We start from the raw sequence: 17,700 nt of genomic DNA on the forward strand, positions 1-17,700 counted from the left end.
ATCTAAAATCATAACGGAAATTAACTAACAATACGAATAAACAATACGAATATACAGCGGTGAACTAATCTCGGCCGTGATCGGTAATCAACAAAAATCGACGAGTAAAACTTATTTATTCCATACATTATTGTTTATTTAACAATAAGTAAGTGTTTGACAGTTTATTTAATGATAAGTACAACTCAGGTAATTGACTGCTTTAAAATAACAAGGGGGATGAAACAGACCGATAAAAAATCAGGTTGGGATGAAACAGCAAGGGGTGAAACGGTTGTGAGATGAACTGACCCGCATCCTGTGTGGCCTAGGTTTTTTTTCTGTAATTAATGTTTTCAGTATTTAGTGATTTTCGGTGTTTAAGGTTTTTCAGATGTTTTCGGGATAATTAGTATTAAAAAAGGTTTTTCTGTGTATTTTCGGTACTTTCCGGTATTTTTTCAAGTTTTTTCAGTTTACATGTCTGTGTAGATGTCTGTTAGGTGAATGCCTTTACAGAGTTCGATCATGCGCATTTTCCACTAGGCTAAGCAATTTGATTGGTCGAGACCGTGGAACACAACAACTTTGGTTCTAATTGGATTATAGATTCATTATATCAATACCTTGACTAAAGTTCGATGATGAGAATTTTCTGATTAGGCTAAGTACTAGTAGTGATAAGCAATTTGAGTGGTCAAGAATTTGCAACATAACAACTCTGCTTTTAATTGAAGTATAGATGTTCATTAGGTGAATGTCTTGACTGAGTTCAGTGATTAACATTTCCTACTGAAGCTAAGCAATTTCATTGTTCGATGCTTTGGGACAAGATAACTTTGATTCTAACTAATGGAGAGGGATGAAACTTAGTGTACAGTTTCACTACCAAGTGGGGGATCACGGTGGTTAAGTGGGTAAGACGCTGGCTCGCTAGCCTGGAGGTCGGGTGTTCGATCCCTGCATTTGCCGAGAAAGTTCATCCAGATTTTTAGGCGTGGTTCCCCCTTGTCAGTGATGCAGGACAGAGGGCCTAACAAGTAGTCATACAATTAGGGGCCATAATCCAGGAAGTTACAATCTGATATGTGCAAATAGCGAAAGGAACCAAGATCTTTGGGACATAAAGATATGTTTCAAGTTCCATCAAAATCGTGGCCTCTAGAGGGCCTACAACCTTTTAATACTCTGCAAATGAGCGGCGGCCAATTTGTCCAGCAGTTTCGGTCCGATTTTCACCCAATTTGAAGTCAATCATCAGTAGGGTGAAAAGGTGATATATTCAATCGTTTTTTTAAATCGGATAAAAATTGTGATCTCTGGAGAACAACAAGCTAAAAACGTGACTTTTTTCGTGTAATCAAGGGCATAATTCAGGAAGTTTTGGTCCGATATGCGCGAATATTGAAAGAAACCGAATTATAAACAAACATTTCAAGTTAAAACCAAATCGGATAAAAATTGATCTCAACAGTGTTCACAAGCTAAAAACGTGATTTTTCGTACCATCCGGTGCCATAATCCATGAAGGGTGATAAACCTATATTTCAAGTTTCATTGAAATCGGATAAAAATTGTGACCTGTAGAGTGTTCACAAACAATTGAATACGGACAGGGGCGACGACAATATACGTCCACATGAAAATGTGGGAGTATAAAAATGATCACATGCTCACCTATTTTGCATATTTCCAAGATGGGATGATGTGCAGATATTGATTAAGTACATGTGTAGTCTTCTTTGGGAGAGCCACAGTGGCTAGGTGGTTAAGGCGCTGGCTCGCTAGCCTGGAGGTCGGGTGTTAGATCCCTGCATTGGGCGAGAAAGTTCATCCAGATTTTCCGATGTGGTTTCCCCTTGTCAGTGATGCAGGACGGAGGGCCTGAGAAGGACAGCTGTCTAGTCAGCTGTCTATCGAGGTCTCGTGTAAACATTAGAATGCACGTAAAAGATCCCTTGGCAGTTGGAATTCGATATAAGAGTAGGCAATAGTGCCGCTGCCTGGGCAAAATTTCCCTCATAGCAAACTGTATGGCGTATGCCCGTCTTCATTAGCCCAGTAGAGGAGCAGCACAGTAGGACGTTAAAACCCCATTTCATTTCAGTCTTCTTTGGTGTCAGTATATATGTTTTCGGGGCGCAGATTCCATTTCTGCCATTTACAACTATTTATATTGATCACACATTCAGATTTAGCATATTTCTAATATGGCTGTCATTTGTGGCGGGGATGATGTGCTGATTTTGATTAAGTAGTTGTGTTTTGTGTCAATAAATGTTTTCGGGGACGTAAATTCGATTTCTGCACTTTACAACTGCATGAAATGATGTTATGTTCACCCATTCAGCATATTTCGAAGATGGCCTCCATTTGTTGCAAGACTTTTTCTAAAGACTTTACTGAAAAGGTTTTTGAATCCAATTCTGCTATGTATAAGCTTGTAGCATGTTCCCGGAAGCCAGTGTCGTGTTTACCCATTAGGTACATTATCTAACTATGAAACATTCTCATCCGATTTGTCCACTGAGCTAATATCGATATTCCAGGAAAATAGCACATTTACTTGGTCGATCGTGTTGAAGTAGTTGGACTCCAGCCTGATTTAAGACTTGGAGGCGCCATCAAGACTTTCAGTTTATGTTGCCTGTCAGTTATAGATACAAAATTAGTGCTGGTTAAAAATGTGAGACTTACAACTTTTGCAAAGTTAATTAATAAATAAATGTATGATATTAAATATACAGCGGTACACAAAGAAATTAAAAATAAGGACTGCAAATGAAATAGGAATACTGGCTATAAGAAACCTTCGTGGCATAGATTATATTATCCACTGATCCGTTTAGCGGAATTCTGTTGCATTGGAAAACAAACTACATTACCAGTTTGTTTTTCCAACACAACAGCATTCCTCTGAACGACTCCCTCCACACGCAGCTTGGGCAGTTATAGGGACGGCACTAAGCCTCGTCCATCAGCTTCAGTCTAGCATCCAAACCAAAGATGGAACACCAAGAAAACTAACAAATGTTCTTAATTTCTTGACTTTTGGTTGTTCTCTGGTTTGAAAGTGAATGAGGACGGGGTGAGCATGAAACAGTCTCTATGGGCGTGGTGAGAGAGCGGTATACGTCTGGTAGGCACGTCATGGGAGTGTGGTGAGATGTATCCTGGCTTGACAGCTAACCACAAGATCTTGACTGAAGCGCACTAGGCGTAGTAAGCACTTGGTGTGGTCGTGGCAGGAGCATGATGGGTGCACGTCAATTTCTTGCCACACTTATTTACGGAAGTCCCACACTGCTGTTACGCTCTCTTTGCCTTCATGCCAGGAGACTGAATAGGCTTTTCCTTCCCAGGAAAATCGATATCAACTAAGTGGTCATCTCGGATGAGGAATTTTCATTGTTGGATAATAAACCAAATGGGTATGACTCTGTGCTGGCTTTCAGGAATGTGCAGCTAATAGCCTACGTAGCAGAATTGGAATCAGAAACCTGTAAATAACAACGACAAGTAAATAAATGATTATAATATGTTTAGAAAACATTCCGCCATCTTGCAAATATGCTAAATTAAAGAACATACAATCACTTTACACATTTGCATATGGCAGAAATCTGCGCCCCGAAAACATATATAATGACATCAAAGACGACTACTTAATCAAAATCAGCACATTGTCCAATTTTTCCTCCACAAGTGGCAGCAATGTTGGAAATATGCTAAATATGTGAACATGTGATCATTTTACATGGTTGTAAATGTCAGAAATGGAAGCTGTGACCCCGTAAACATATATAGTGACACCAAACACTACTACTTAATCAAAATCTGCACATCGTTCCATTTTCCCGCCAAGCCGCCATCTTGGAAATATGCTAAGTATGTGAACATGTGTTCATTTCGCAAGATTACAACTGTCAGAAATGGAAACACAACTACTTGATCAAAATCTTCACATTGTCGTATTTTCCCACCAAAAATGGCCGCCATCTTGGAAATACATGTATCTTCATGAATATAGAATGTAGTCATGACCCCTGTAAATACTTATACAGTGCCAAAACACAATATGTCGATAACATTATAAATAAGCTGAAAACAAAATATAACTATAAGTTGGAATATTATCGCAAAATGACTGCCTTTCAAATAATGGCGTCCCTTACTATGGATCTACTCAGAAAAAATGTCAACATCAGAACCTACAAAATAGAACTTGTTCCATGATTTCTACCCAAAAAGCTGACAGATTTACGTTAAGGATTGGACTACTAGGTGGGTAATGGGTCACGCTAGGCCATACATAAATATAGTGGGACACTAGGTTGGTCATGGATCACAATAGGTCCCGCATAAGACTTGTGGGGCACAAAGTGAAACAAGGGCCATAACTCTAGATGTAATCAACGGAAATTGCTGAAATTCAAGAGGCTTCTTTGTTTTAACTAATTTAAATGATGCATATAAATTTCATACAGATTGGATAATAACTTTTGTCGTTAGAGCGTTCACAAGATTCAACAAAGTGAAACAAGGGCCATAACTCTAGATGTAATTAACGGAAATTGCTGAAATTCAATAGGCTTCTTTGTTTTCCTAATTTAAATGATACATATAAAGTGAAACAAGGGCCATAACTCTAGATGTAATTAACGGAAATTGCTGAAATTCAATAGGCTTCTTTGTTTTCCTAATTTAAATGATACATATAAATTTCATACAGTTGACTTATATCTTTAATTGCCACTTTAACTCTGTGCAGTGATGAAGTTTTAATGGTTATTATCAAAATTGTTGACTTTTCATGTTGGTTTTAAAATAACTTCTAAATGACCTTAACTCCTCAAACGTGTCTATAATTTATAGTGACTATATTCATTTTGGATGTACATTGACCATTGTATTGTTCTTATTTTATTTTGCTGCCAAAATGAGAACAAAATAGTTAATACGCTTCACGAATTGGAATATTGGGTTTTGACAATCAGATTAAAATTATTTCTGAAAGACTTAGACCCCTCATATTTGTCATTTGAGATCAACTCTTAAAGGACAATATTGGTGTCAGTCATTATTACCTATGTGATAGAACTGGTTAAATACATTCCAAATATAATTTTAACACAGAGATCATTGCTACGGGAGACTTGTAACAAGCACGTGAAGAAACAGGAAGTGATGCCAAACATGACAAACACGAGTTGTCCTTCTATATAACAGACTGAAGTAACGAGCGGTAACAGACAAACCATCGAATTTCATTTCACTGATAATTCCGTTGAAGTTGAAAAGTTATTATATACTAATTATTCCTTATACTCTAAGGACGTTCCCTATTGTTTTTGTTGCTGCCCGACCCCTAGGGGCAGAGAGCCAGGCTCAATTTTTGTATACGTCAGTTTGTCACCTACAAGCGACAATTCTTAACAGATTGTTTTGAAGCTGTGCATACTTATTCCTTAAGAATGATCGCTATTGTTTTTGGTGCATGACCAACCCCCAGGGGCAGAGCTACACCTATTTTTTCTTTGTGTGCCTGAGTGTTTTGATCATCTTGAAACTTTTCATAGCTATTCCTTATACCTTATTATGACCGCTCTTATTTTTGGTGCATGCTTGACCCCCAGAAGCACAGCAATGCCCATTTCTTCTATGTTTATCGCCTAGGGGACGCAATTCTGAATGAAGCATCCTGGAAAGTGACAGGCATGCACCAAAAATAATAACAGTCATCCTTTGGATATGAGGAATATATATGAAAAGTTTTCAGGGCGATACATTAAGAATTATCACCTGTAGGCAAAACACACAGACACACAAAGAAAAAACGGGTGTGTCTCTGACCCTGACGGTTGGGCATGCACCAAAAAAACAATTTGGAACATCCTTAGGGTATAAGGAATAAGTATGCAAATTTTCAAAGCCATGCGTTAAGAATTGCGGCCTGTAGTTTTCGGGTGTAACAACATTACTGTTCTTCAACTTTCGAAGCAGACAAAACAGGTTTTCCCCTGTTTTTGAAAGCAAAATTAAATTGAAATGATACTCCCTTTAGCCAAAAGGAGTATATATTTATATTCTACATTAGAAATTGCTCTAAAATGCCAAATATGAGGGACCAAATTCTTTCAAAAGTAATTTTTAATCTGATTGTCAAAGCCCAATATTCCAATTTGTGAAGCGGAATAACCATTTTGTTCTCATTTGGCAGGCAAAATAAAATTAGAACAATACAATGTACATCCAAAATGATTGCTTATTCGTAATCTACTCAAACATTTACTCTGAACAGATACGTTTGAGGGGTATAGGTCATTTAGACATAATTTTAAAATCAACGTAAAATGTCAACAATTTTGATAATAGAACTTCATCACCGCACACAGTTAAAGTGGCAATTAAAGATATAAGTCATGAAATACACAAGATGGACTTCAATGTATGTTATAGTAGGGCCATATACTATAACATATATTTTTTTATAATGTTTTTGGAGTGGGTCATGTTCCCAACTTTCCGAAATTTGTTCTACTATGACCCAGGGATCTTTAACGTGCACGTCAATGTGTACACAGTCCCTCGTTCTTTTTGTGCCATCTGAACGACTGACAACTGTCCTTGTGAGGTCTTCCGTCCTGCATCACTGACAAGGGGGAACCAAGCCGGAAAATCTTGATGAACTTTCTCACCATATCTCAGCAAGTTTTCGACCTAGAGAGGTATAATTTTGGATTTGTTAGTTTAAGGCCATATACTATAACATATTTTTTTTATGTTTTTGGAGTGGGTCATGTTCCCAACTTTCCGATATTGTTCCACTATGACTCAGGGATCTTTAACGTGCACGCCAATGTGTACACGGTTCCTCGTTTTTTTTTGTGCCATCTGAACGACTGACAGCTGTCCTTGTCAGGTCCTCCGTCCTGCATCACTGACAAGGGGGAACCACGCCGGAAAATCTTGATGAACTTTCTCGGCCAATGCAGGGAGCCAGCGTATTACCCACCGTGACACTGGCAAAGCACGTTCGCAAACGGGTCTGTGGATGAACTCACCGCCTGCTATTTAGAGCCACGAAAGTATCAAAACCTTATACAGCAGCCAAAAAAAGACATATGTCTGTTTCCGTGTTGATAGGGGGCCCAGTTGTGGAAATATGGGCTTTTAATGTTACCCTACTTACCTTAATTTAAATTTTATAGACTCAATAATCAGGTGAATTGATCAACTTTCAAAATCAGCTTTGGCCGTAGTACACTGGATTATATATGCAATCAGCTAATACCTCAAATTATTTATTTTCTAATTTTGCCTGAAAGCTGATGACACAATCGACACTCATTTGTGGACTGTGACACACAGACCATCAGTAGTGGAATATGAAAAACAGTAGCAGATTGGGACACACAGGACATCAGTGGTGGAAAGGGTCACAGACCATCATTGGCGTATTGCTTGGGCCACATAGGCCATCAGTGGTGGAAAGGGCCATAGGCCATCAATAGCATACTGGGCCACACAGGCCATCAGCAGTGGACTGGGCCACAAGGGCCATCAGCAGTGGGCTGGACAACAGACCATCAGTAGTGGACTTGGACACATACCACCAGTGGAGGAATGAACCACAAACCATCACTGGTTTACTGGGGTACACACAAACCATCAGAAATATGTTTTCATAAAGGATGATGTTTGAAAATGGTGTGATAGTCATGTGTGCGGAATTTCTTGAAGATATTTGCCAATAAAGATTTGAGTTGAGGAAGATCATTGAGCACAAAAATGAAAAAAAGTACACTGTAATATTTATACACAATAGTTCGCCTTGATAATTTAGAAGGGGTTTATTGTTCATTCGAACACACTTTTCGACCAATCAGAATCAAGGAAATTTCTAATTTGTGCTACAATATATTTTTAATCATGTATTAAAATGTTGAAAACTTACTTTAGTTAATTTTTTAGTGCGTAGTCCAGCTTGTTGACAGACAGTTTCTAAATCTTCATGCCATTCTAAACCTGCTTTCTGACATTGTAATAGCTGTAAATATAGTCAATTTTATTAAACTACCTATTCAAATCTACACTAATAAGAAAAGTCTGAGAAAAATGACGACAACAACCTTTTTCACATATCTGTGCATCTACCACAGATCTTGCTGTTTTTACAGTAAAAGAAATTTGTGCCAGCTTTTCTGATCCTGGATTTCAAATCTAGCACAAAAAAGAATGTTCAGGCAATATTTTAGAGGGGAGAACAAAATCTCAATGCCTACCTTTTCATAAACTGTGTCTGCATTCTGAATAACATTTTTACAGTCAGAAATTAACTACAAAATAAGATCATCAAAATAAATTGAGCAAACAATAGATATATGCAAAAGAAAAACATGTAGTGAGAGCATGGCCGGGATATATTATAAATAGATAGAAAATTTTGATCTTTTAGCTATTCACTGTATCATATAATAGTTATATAAATAAATACTTACATCTTCAAATGACATGAGTGCTTTACGCAGAATATCTGGTAAATTACCTTGAGCTTCTAAACAAGGGTACTGAAATAAATATTGTATAATTTCTACCACATTCAAACAAAAGGCTAGGTGAGTACCACTATCTATTTAGCAGGCTCAGTTGATAAATATATATCAACATGTTTATTATTCTAGAAATAACTAAACATCTCTTAAACAATCGAGATTAACACCTGAGAAAGAAAAAGATAATTGAATAGTTGTGGAGAAAGAAAAGGCTCATACTTCTACAACACCAGGCAAATTGACTAGAAATGAATGAAATCCAATTAAGACTATAAATTATTACCTCTCCTTTCATGACATAGGTTAATGATGACTGTTCACCAGTATTGGCTATTCTAGTTGCCAATAGACGAATACATTGTTTAATATTAGCTATAGGTGCTAGACCACATGTCTCTTTAAATGCAGCTAATGATATCTGTACATCATCTCTTAAATCTGTTCCATCTCTCAGTGGCTGAACAGCTGCCTAAAAAATCATTTTCACTTTCCTTGTATTGAAATCATTATAATTACTAAAGTCTAGCATAATTACGATTGTATTGTTTTCGTAAGTGTTTTTATTATTTTTTTTTGGGGGGGGGGGGATTAGTCAGAGTTTGGAGACAAAATTGTGCGTTGTGCAAACATTCTGCCAATATAGATGTGGTTGGCCTCCATGGATGTATTTATTAAATACAACCTGGGTCATTTTTGACAATCAGGAAGTGTTTTTACGGATGGGATCGTCTTCGGGTTTTCATTTTTGAATTCTTTGGACGAATCCCATAATAGGCTCTGACTGACAGTTTATCGAAATTCAGAAGTTCGCTCGATTAATATCAGCATCAAAGATTTGCAAAAGTTTTCCTCATTATTTTTTCAGCATTCAAGATGACGTATCCCCGTAACTATTTGTTGTATAAGTTGAAACTTAGTAAGAATAAGGGAAACATCGATGCCTTCAAAATGGCATATTAAAAAATTACCGAGGCCTTCCGATTTTCCCTGAACATGAATAGTTCTTTCCATTTTAAAGATATGTTGCCAGACAACGAAACATACACCCACAGCGGCTAAATCGTCCGAGCGGTCAACAAGGGTTGTCGCATATTTATTCCTTTGTAGGTAATTGGGGGACTTTACAAGACAGTTCCATACAGATCAGATTATAATTTTTGCCGTTTGAGGGTTCACACGGTTCTACAAATTGAAACAAGGGTCTCAACTCTGGAAGTAATCTACAGAAATTTTTGAAATTTGACAGGCTTTTTCGTTTCACAAATTTAAATGATGCATATAAATTTCATACATATCGGATGATAACTTTCATCAATAGAGCAATAAAAAGGTTGAACAAAGTTAAACAAGGGCAATAACTCTAGAAGTAATAGAAGGAAATTGCTGAAATTCAATAGGATTCTTCTTTTACTAATTTAAATGACGCATGTAAATTTCATACAGATCGGCAGATAACTTTTGATGTTAGAGCATTCACAAAGTTCAATAAAGTGAAACAAGGGCCATAACTCTAGACGTAATAAACAGAAATTGCTGAAATTCAATACGCTTCTTCGTTTCACTTATTTAAATAATGCATATAAATATCAGAAAGATCGGGTGATAACGTTTGGTGTTAGATCGTTCACAAGGTTCAATAAAGTGAAACAAGGGCCATAACTCTAGACGTAATACACAGAAATTGCTGAAATTCAATACGCTTCTTCGTTTCACTTATTTAAATAATGCATATAAATTTCAGAAAGATAAGATGATAATTTTTGGGGTTAGAGCGTTCACAAGGTTAAACAAGAGCCATAACTCTAAAAGTAGTTAACGGAAATTGCTGAAATTCAATAGGCTTCTTCGTTTCCCCAATTTAAATATTGCATATAAATTTCACAAAGATCGGATGTTAACTTTTGGCATTTAGAGCGTTCACAAGGTTCAACAAAGTGAAACAAGGGCCATAACTCTAGACGTTATAAACGGAAATTATAGAAATTAAATAGTAGGCTTCTTCGTTTCACTAATTTAAATAATGCATAGAAATTTCAGAAAGATTGAATGATAACTTTTGGGGTTAGAGCGTTCACAAGGTTAAACCAGCGGCTGCCAGGCAGGATACGCCCACATTTTCGAGAGATGGATAGAGAACAAGCTAAAAAGAAAGCGATTTTCTGTACAATCAGGGGCCATAATTCAGGAAGTTACAGTCTGATATGCGCAAATATCGAAAGGAACCGAGATCTTTGGGTTATAAACTTACATTTCAAGTTTCAACAAAATCGGATAAAAATTGTGACCTCTATAGGGTCCACAACCTTGATATACCATATTTTTACGCTATTTGAGAACGAACGGCGGCCATTTTGTCTGTCAATTTTGGGGCGATTTTCACAAAATTCAAACTCAATTGTCCTTAGGGTGGAACGGTAATATAATAATACGTTTTTTTAAATCGAATAAAAATTATGACCTCTATAGGGTCCACAAGCTAAAAACGTGTTTTTTTGTACAATCAGGGGCCATAATTCAGGAAGCTACGGTCCGATATGCGCGAATATCGAAAGGAACCGAGATCTTTGGGTTATCAACTTACATTTCAAGTTTCAACAAAATTGGATAAAAATTGTGACCTCTATAGTGTCCACAAGCTAAAAAATGTGGGCGTATAAAAAAAGTGAAACAAGGACCATAACTCTAGAACTAATAAACGGAAATTGCTGAAATTCAATAGGCTTCTTTGTTTCCCTAATTTAAATATTGCATATAAATTACACAAAGATCGGATGTTAACTTTTGGCATTAGAGCATTCACAAGGTTCAACAAAGTGAAACAAGGGCCATAACTCTAGATGTTATAAACGGAAATTATTGAAATTAAATAGGCTTCTTCATCTCACTAATGTAAACAACATATATCAATTTTAAAATAATTGGAAGATAACTTTTGGCGTTAGAGCGTTCACAAGAAATTGTGGACGACAGACGGACGGGGGCGACGACAATATACGTCCACATTTCTATGTGGGCGTGTAAAAATAAATAAAAACTGACATATGACCTTGTTCCATAACATTTTCATCTGCTTGGCCGCCATATTGGATTTTACAAATGGCAACAATTCTTAGGGAGCCGATTTTTAAATTTCAATTTTGTTTACTTAGGGTTTCACAATGAATTTTGTTCAACTTTTCACCTTCTAGATGGTGACCTAACCTTTCAATGAACCTTGTTCTTTGTATGTATGATGACCCTGATGTCCACTAACAATGACCACCCTTCGTTCTCAAATAGCGTAAAAATATGGTATATCAAGGTTGTGGACCCTATAGAGGTCACAATTTTTATCCGATTTTGTTGAAACTTGAAATGCATGTTTATAACCCAAAGATCTTGGTTCCTTTCATACAATCAGGGGCCACAATTCAGGAAGTTATGGTCCGATATGCGCAAATATCAAAAGGAACCAAGATCTTTGGGTTATAAACTTACATTTCAAGTTCCATCAAAATCAGAAGAAAATTGTGACCTCTAGAGGGTCCACAACCTTGATATACCATATTTTTATGCTATTTGAGAACGAAGGGCGGTCATTTTGTCTGTCAGTTTTGGTCCGATTTTCACGAAAATCGAACGCAACCATCCTTAGGGTATAACGGTGATATATTAAAACGTTTTTTTTAAATTGGATAAAAATAATGACCTTTATAGGGCCCACAAGTTAAAAACGCAATTTTTCGTACAATCAGGGGCCATTATTCAGGAACCGAAAGGAACCGAGATCTTTGGGTTATCAACTTACATTTCATCAATAGGGTCCACAAGCTAAAAACGTGATTTTTTGTACAAACAGGGGCCATCATCCATGAAGTTTCGATCCGATACATGCCTATATCGAAAGCAACCGAGATCTTTTGAAGATAAACCTATATTTCAAGTTTCATTGAAATTGGGTAAAAATTGTGACCTGTAGAGAGAGATAGAGAAATGGGGTTTAAGGTCCACTCGACACAAACTAGGTCATTTCGGGACTAACATATGGTTTAATTTTATTTACATAATTCGTTTGCGCATATGGGTCTTTAGCAGTTGGAGGAAACCAGAGGCCCCGGAGAAAACCCACGAGGTTGGACAGGCGACTCTACTCCTTGCCACGTACAAATGGGGATTCCAAACCACGCCAGTCGACTCAATGACAGACTTTGTGATACAGAGCGCGCACGCTAACCATTCAGCCATCCGACCCCCCGTGACCTGTAGAGTGTTCACAAACAATTGTGGACGGACGGACAGGGGCGACGACAATATACGTCCACATGAAAATGTGGGTGTATAAAAATGATAGGTTTTTCACAGGTATCTATGTTACTATACTCAATAATTCATAGTGTAACTTGATTGTTGATGTGCCAAGGCGAGGGGACCTGATGTGACATACCAAAACACTTCAGTAGTCCTCCAGAGTTCTAGTTTTTTGTTTTACTATACTCAAATGAATGAGAGTTCATAGTCAATAATCTTAAATCCCACCAAAATATAAGCTTACTGAAACAATAATGCTAATTCAAAGTGAATTTTTGAAAAAAATAAGTCCTTTTTTCATCTTTCCATTTGACCGATTAGAAAATGTCTAATTTCAAGCTGATGCATCTCTGACTGGTGGAGCCATACATATACTATTTTCTATTTGCTTAAAAAGTTTTGGCAATTGGCTCATTCAATTCATTAGTGTGCGCTGAAATCTTAAATTTGTTATTGTTGTTATCATTGAAGTCTTATATTTCAAAAACTGTCCCAAAGAATTTTAAAAATTCAGTGGGAAGAATGCTGTCAGAACTTCTAGTTGCTGTTATCATTGATCTAAGTCAATAAACGTAGATGCAAATGCAACAACTACATGAGGGGAAGGCTGGTAGTTCCAGCAATTAAATGGAAGAGTCTTTAGACTGACTGACAAAGAATATATACAAACCTTGAAAGTTTCATCAATGGCTTTAACTCCAATATTCTTCATACTGGTATAATCACGAGATCTTTTTGTTTTTTTCACTGACATGCCACGTTTGTACGCCTTCTAGAATAAATGGCCAAATACCAGATCTATTAGTATTTAATGTTCATTCATGTATTATCAAAATTAATTAACAATAATACTTATTTACCCAGAGGCTAGATTAACAAAATTGTTATACAGTAGAATCTGCATTAAGCAGCCACCCAAGGGAATTTTCACGACTGACCGCTTAACGGGAGTGGCCTCTTAATAAAATCTCAGTTTTTTTTTGTGCTGACATCAACTACATTTTACGCTTGGATGCATCGGGAGCAAATACCAATACTTGCATCGGTAAATTTGGCCGTCGGTGAAACTTGCTTGGAACGAAAATTCATTACTCAAATCTCGGACATAACTTGTCATTTTGTACCAACCTTCGATACTACTTCCTATCATTGTGATGCATTCGATAATATTTATCCATTTTTGTGAAGAAAATCAATGAATTAATTTTATTTTATCAAAAAAGCACATGAACAAAAAAAACATCGCTGATTTTGTCACCGATTTACAGGGCGTGTAACTCTGTATGTAATATTATAGGAGGCGCTAAAACGTCTGTTTAACAACAAAGTGGCAATGGAAAAGAGATACTAGATGATTGTGGCAAAACTCGCAGCTTCGTCGGTACTTTTAGTTTATTCAATCAGTATCAAATAATGTTTCGTTACGTGTGAAGAAATGATAAGGTTAGTCGTTTAAAAAAACAAAAGATTATTTAACAGATAATCCCGGGTTTATTGTTATTTTCACATTTCTTTTTACCTGACCAGTGGGGTTCCAGTTAATTAACTACTACTCACGGGATTAGCGAGGGTTTTACGAAGTACGACAAGATGGTATCATTCAACAATGGCCGATGTTTTGTTAAATTTATTAGTAAAATAGTGACCGCTGGCTGTGTTAGAGGAGTGACCGTTGAATAAAGAGATGAAACAATAGAATTTTTACGGGGGGAATTTATCGTGACCGCTTACAAGGAGATGTCGCTGAACAGGAGTGGCTGCTCATACAGATTCTACTGGATCATTAAATTATGTTAATTATGGATATTTGATAATCATTCATAATGTTAAAAATATCAAATTCTTTCTCCACCACATGGCCTACAAATTGTTATTAGGGTTTCACACTGCACAGCTTGTGTGAAACACTATTGTTTTTGTTAAGATTATTCTTATTATTATTCTTATTATTATTATTTTTCTTATTCCATTTTGATTGTATCTCAGAAACTACTTGTCGGATTGATTTGATGTCTTCGGTTTTACTGGGAAAGTGGGTGTGACATAGAGATTAAAGCTATTTCGAACGTTCTGCGATAATGCGAAATGTCCGAAATCGTCGATTTTTGAAATATTGCCGTAATATTAACAATAATCGTCGCATTTTAATATTGGATACATTTTGACATAGCCAGAGACAAGGCACATAGCTACGGTTCTTTAAATTTTTGATTTTCGACGAATCGTCGGAGATATTAGGCGCCAAATTTTGAAAATTTAAATTTTTACAAAAAACTTTTTTATTAATGAATATTTTTATGTGGTATTTTACCCAGGGTTAAAGAGTCATCTGATTTGACCAAAAATGGCACCATTTTTTGTCACCGTAATTTTCCTTGGCCCCCATTGGCTAATTCAGTTTTTCAGTCCTGGATCAATTATTTAATACTCGATTTGTATCAAACAAAGATCATTAGCTCCGTGGTCCAAAATGTCATTTTTTTTGTTACCGGTAAAGTTACCTTTCGGCAACGGAAGTGACGTAAATTTAACAAAAACTACAATTTTGACAGTTCAGTACCACTTTTTGAAAGCAAATATTATTTTTTTCAAATCTGGTATGACTGAAAGTGTGTGCCCTGTAAAGGCGCAGAAAACATCGGGCTCAGTTTTTTTAATTTCGATTTCGTTTTCGGGTCATTTTGATTTATATGTGAAAAAAGGTGAAAAAATGAGCTATTTACAACCAATTCAGGCTTTTCATATTTTAAAATATTTCTTCTATAAACTTTTATAAACTTGTAGCAATAATCCATACGAAGAGAATGTATGTGAAAATTAGTTTGTAATATGAGCAGTTGCCGAGAAATGGGCAATTTTGCATGAGTCACGATTTACGCTAGTTTGCCGGTAAAAGAGTCAATTATTATTGGATTTTCATAAAAGCGACTCGATTTGATGCATAATGTCAATTTTAACTAGGTTAAACCAATTTAACATTTTCAATATCACCGGAAATGACGTAATTTGGGCAAAAACTATATTTATAGCTTTCGAAACAAATAATTTATTCAAGTCGTATTTGTTATATGTTTAAAATTTGGATATTTGATTCCAATCAACTAATAGAATGAACCCATAATCATATAGATATCACAAAATGGTTTCTAACTTGTTCAGTTACGGAGAAATAGGCGATTTTCAACAGGTCACTTTTCAAGGTTTTTGGTCCATAAAAGTGTCAATAATTATTCAATTTTCATAAAATTTTCACTGTGTGATACCTAATGCCATCTACGATTTCATACAAGTAATTTATGATTTTCATTATCACCGGAAGTAACGTCATTTTGGCAAAAACTGTATTTTTGACTTCAAAACAGATATTTTATTCAAATGAGTCTTATTTGTAATGTTTTTAAAATTATGATATTTGATTCCAATCAACAAATAGATTGAACCCATACGATCATACAGATACCAGAAAATGGTTTCTAACTTGTACGGTTGCAGAAAAATAGACGATTTTCTACAAGTCACTTTTCAACGTTTTTGGTCTATAAAAGTGGCAATTATTATTTGATTTACATAAAACGTTCACCATGTGATGCCTTTTGCCATTTCTAATTTCATAAAACTAATTGAACATTTCCATTATCACCGGAAGTACTGTACACTTACATGTATAAAATGAATTTATATTGCTGGATTTGGTTGATTCGGGCTCCATTTTATTTGATGTGTGCAATGCTTATGTGGAAACCTGTTTAATGGTTTCGTTGGTACCAGAAGTGACATATGTTTAGGGTAACGTGGCACCGGTGAAACCCGTCATTACTGCTTCGCAGTTCTAGTTCTGCTTGTATTTGCAAACTAAACCAGATGATTTTTTATCTATAAAGTTTTTATTTCAGATTGGATTGGTTTGTTATTAGGACTATGTATTGCTACCCAAAATAATATTGGAATACTGCCAAACATACTGAGAGAAATATTGCATGAAATATACTGCAAAATCAGTTTTCAAGAGAAAACCCCAAACTTTCATTGATCCATTAGGACTATCTATTGCTACCCAAAATAATATTGGAATACTGGCAAACATACTGAGAGACATATTGCATGAAATATATTGCAAATTCAGTTTTCAAGAGAAAACCCCCAAACTTTCATTGATCAGGCCTCAACAGAAACAATATTGCATATATTTGTGGAATGTTTCTAATGAAATTTTGATATTAGTAGATCTGATAAAACTGCAGTACAAAAAAATAACTGTCTGAAGTCACCAGTAATTTACATGAGCTCTTGCTGTGATATTGATTACAGTACTTGAATTTTAATGTATTAAATGATAACCAGCGGCTGCCAGGCAGGATACGCCCACATTTTCGAGACATGGATAGAGAACAAGCTAAAAAGAAAGTGATTTTTCCTACAATCAAGGGCCATAATTCAAGAAATAACAATTCGATATGCGCAAATATCGAAAGGAGTCAATTATCTTTGGGTTATAAACTTACATTTCAAGTTTCATCAAAATAGGATTAAAATTGTGACCTCTATAGGGTCCACAACCTTGATATACCATATTTTTACGCTATTTGAGTACGAGGGGCGGCCATTTTGTCTGTCAGCTTTGGTCCGATATTTACGAAATTCGAACTCAACTATCCTTAGGGTGTAATGGTGATATATTCGAACGTTTTTTTTAAATCGGATAAAAATTATGACCTCTATAGGGTCCACAAGCTAAAAACGCGATTTTTCGTACAATCAGGGGCCATATTTCAGGAAGTTAAGGTCAGATATGCGCGAATATCGAAAGGAAACGAGATCTTTGGGTTATAAACTTACATTTCCAATTTCAACAAAATCAGATAACCAGCGGCTGCCAGGC

At 36.1% G+C, this 17,700-nt stretch overlaps 1 protein-coding gene across 3 annotated transcripts in view; it reads right to left on the reverse strand.

Moving 5' to 3' along the window:
- LOC126825412 (inactive phospholipase C-like protein 2) overlaps positions 1-17,700 on the reverse strand; it is a 369,332-nt gene that overhangs the window by 11,333 nt on the left and 340,299 nt on the right. The window contains exons 20-25 of one of the 3 annotated variants that reach the window (XM_056102009.1): positions 13,492-13,593; positions 8,818-9,003; positions 8,481-8,549; positions 8,265-8,318; positions 7,937-8,029; positions 2,824-3,479 (exon numbers count right to left, since the gene is read on the reverse strand). In XM_056102009.1, coding sequence (XP_055957984.1) covers positions 3,453-3,479; positions 7,937-8,029; positions 8,265-8,318; positions 8,481-8,549; positions 8,818-9,003; positions 13,492-13,593 — 531 coding nt within the window. In that variant the 3' untranslated portion in view covers positions 2,824-3,452. Of the gene's footprint in view, positions 1-2,823; positions 3,480-7,936; positions 8,030-8,264; positions 8,319-8,480; positions 8,550-8,817; positions 9,004-13,491; positions 13,594-17,700 lie in introns of those variants that run through there. The other 2 variants (XM_056102008.1, XM_056102007.1) reach the window with 2 other exon arrangements.

Source organism: Patella vulgata, chromosome 6 (genome assembly GCF_932274485.2).
Source record: "Patella vulgata chromosome 6, xgPatVulg1.2, whole genome shotgun sequence".
In the NCBI taxonomy this organism is placed as follows: domain Eukaryota; kingdom Metazoa; phylum Mollusca; class Gastropoda; family Patellidae; genus Patella; species Patella vulgata.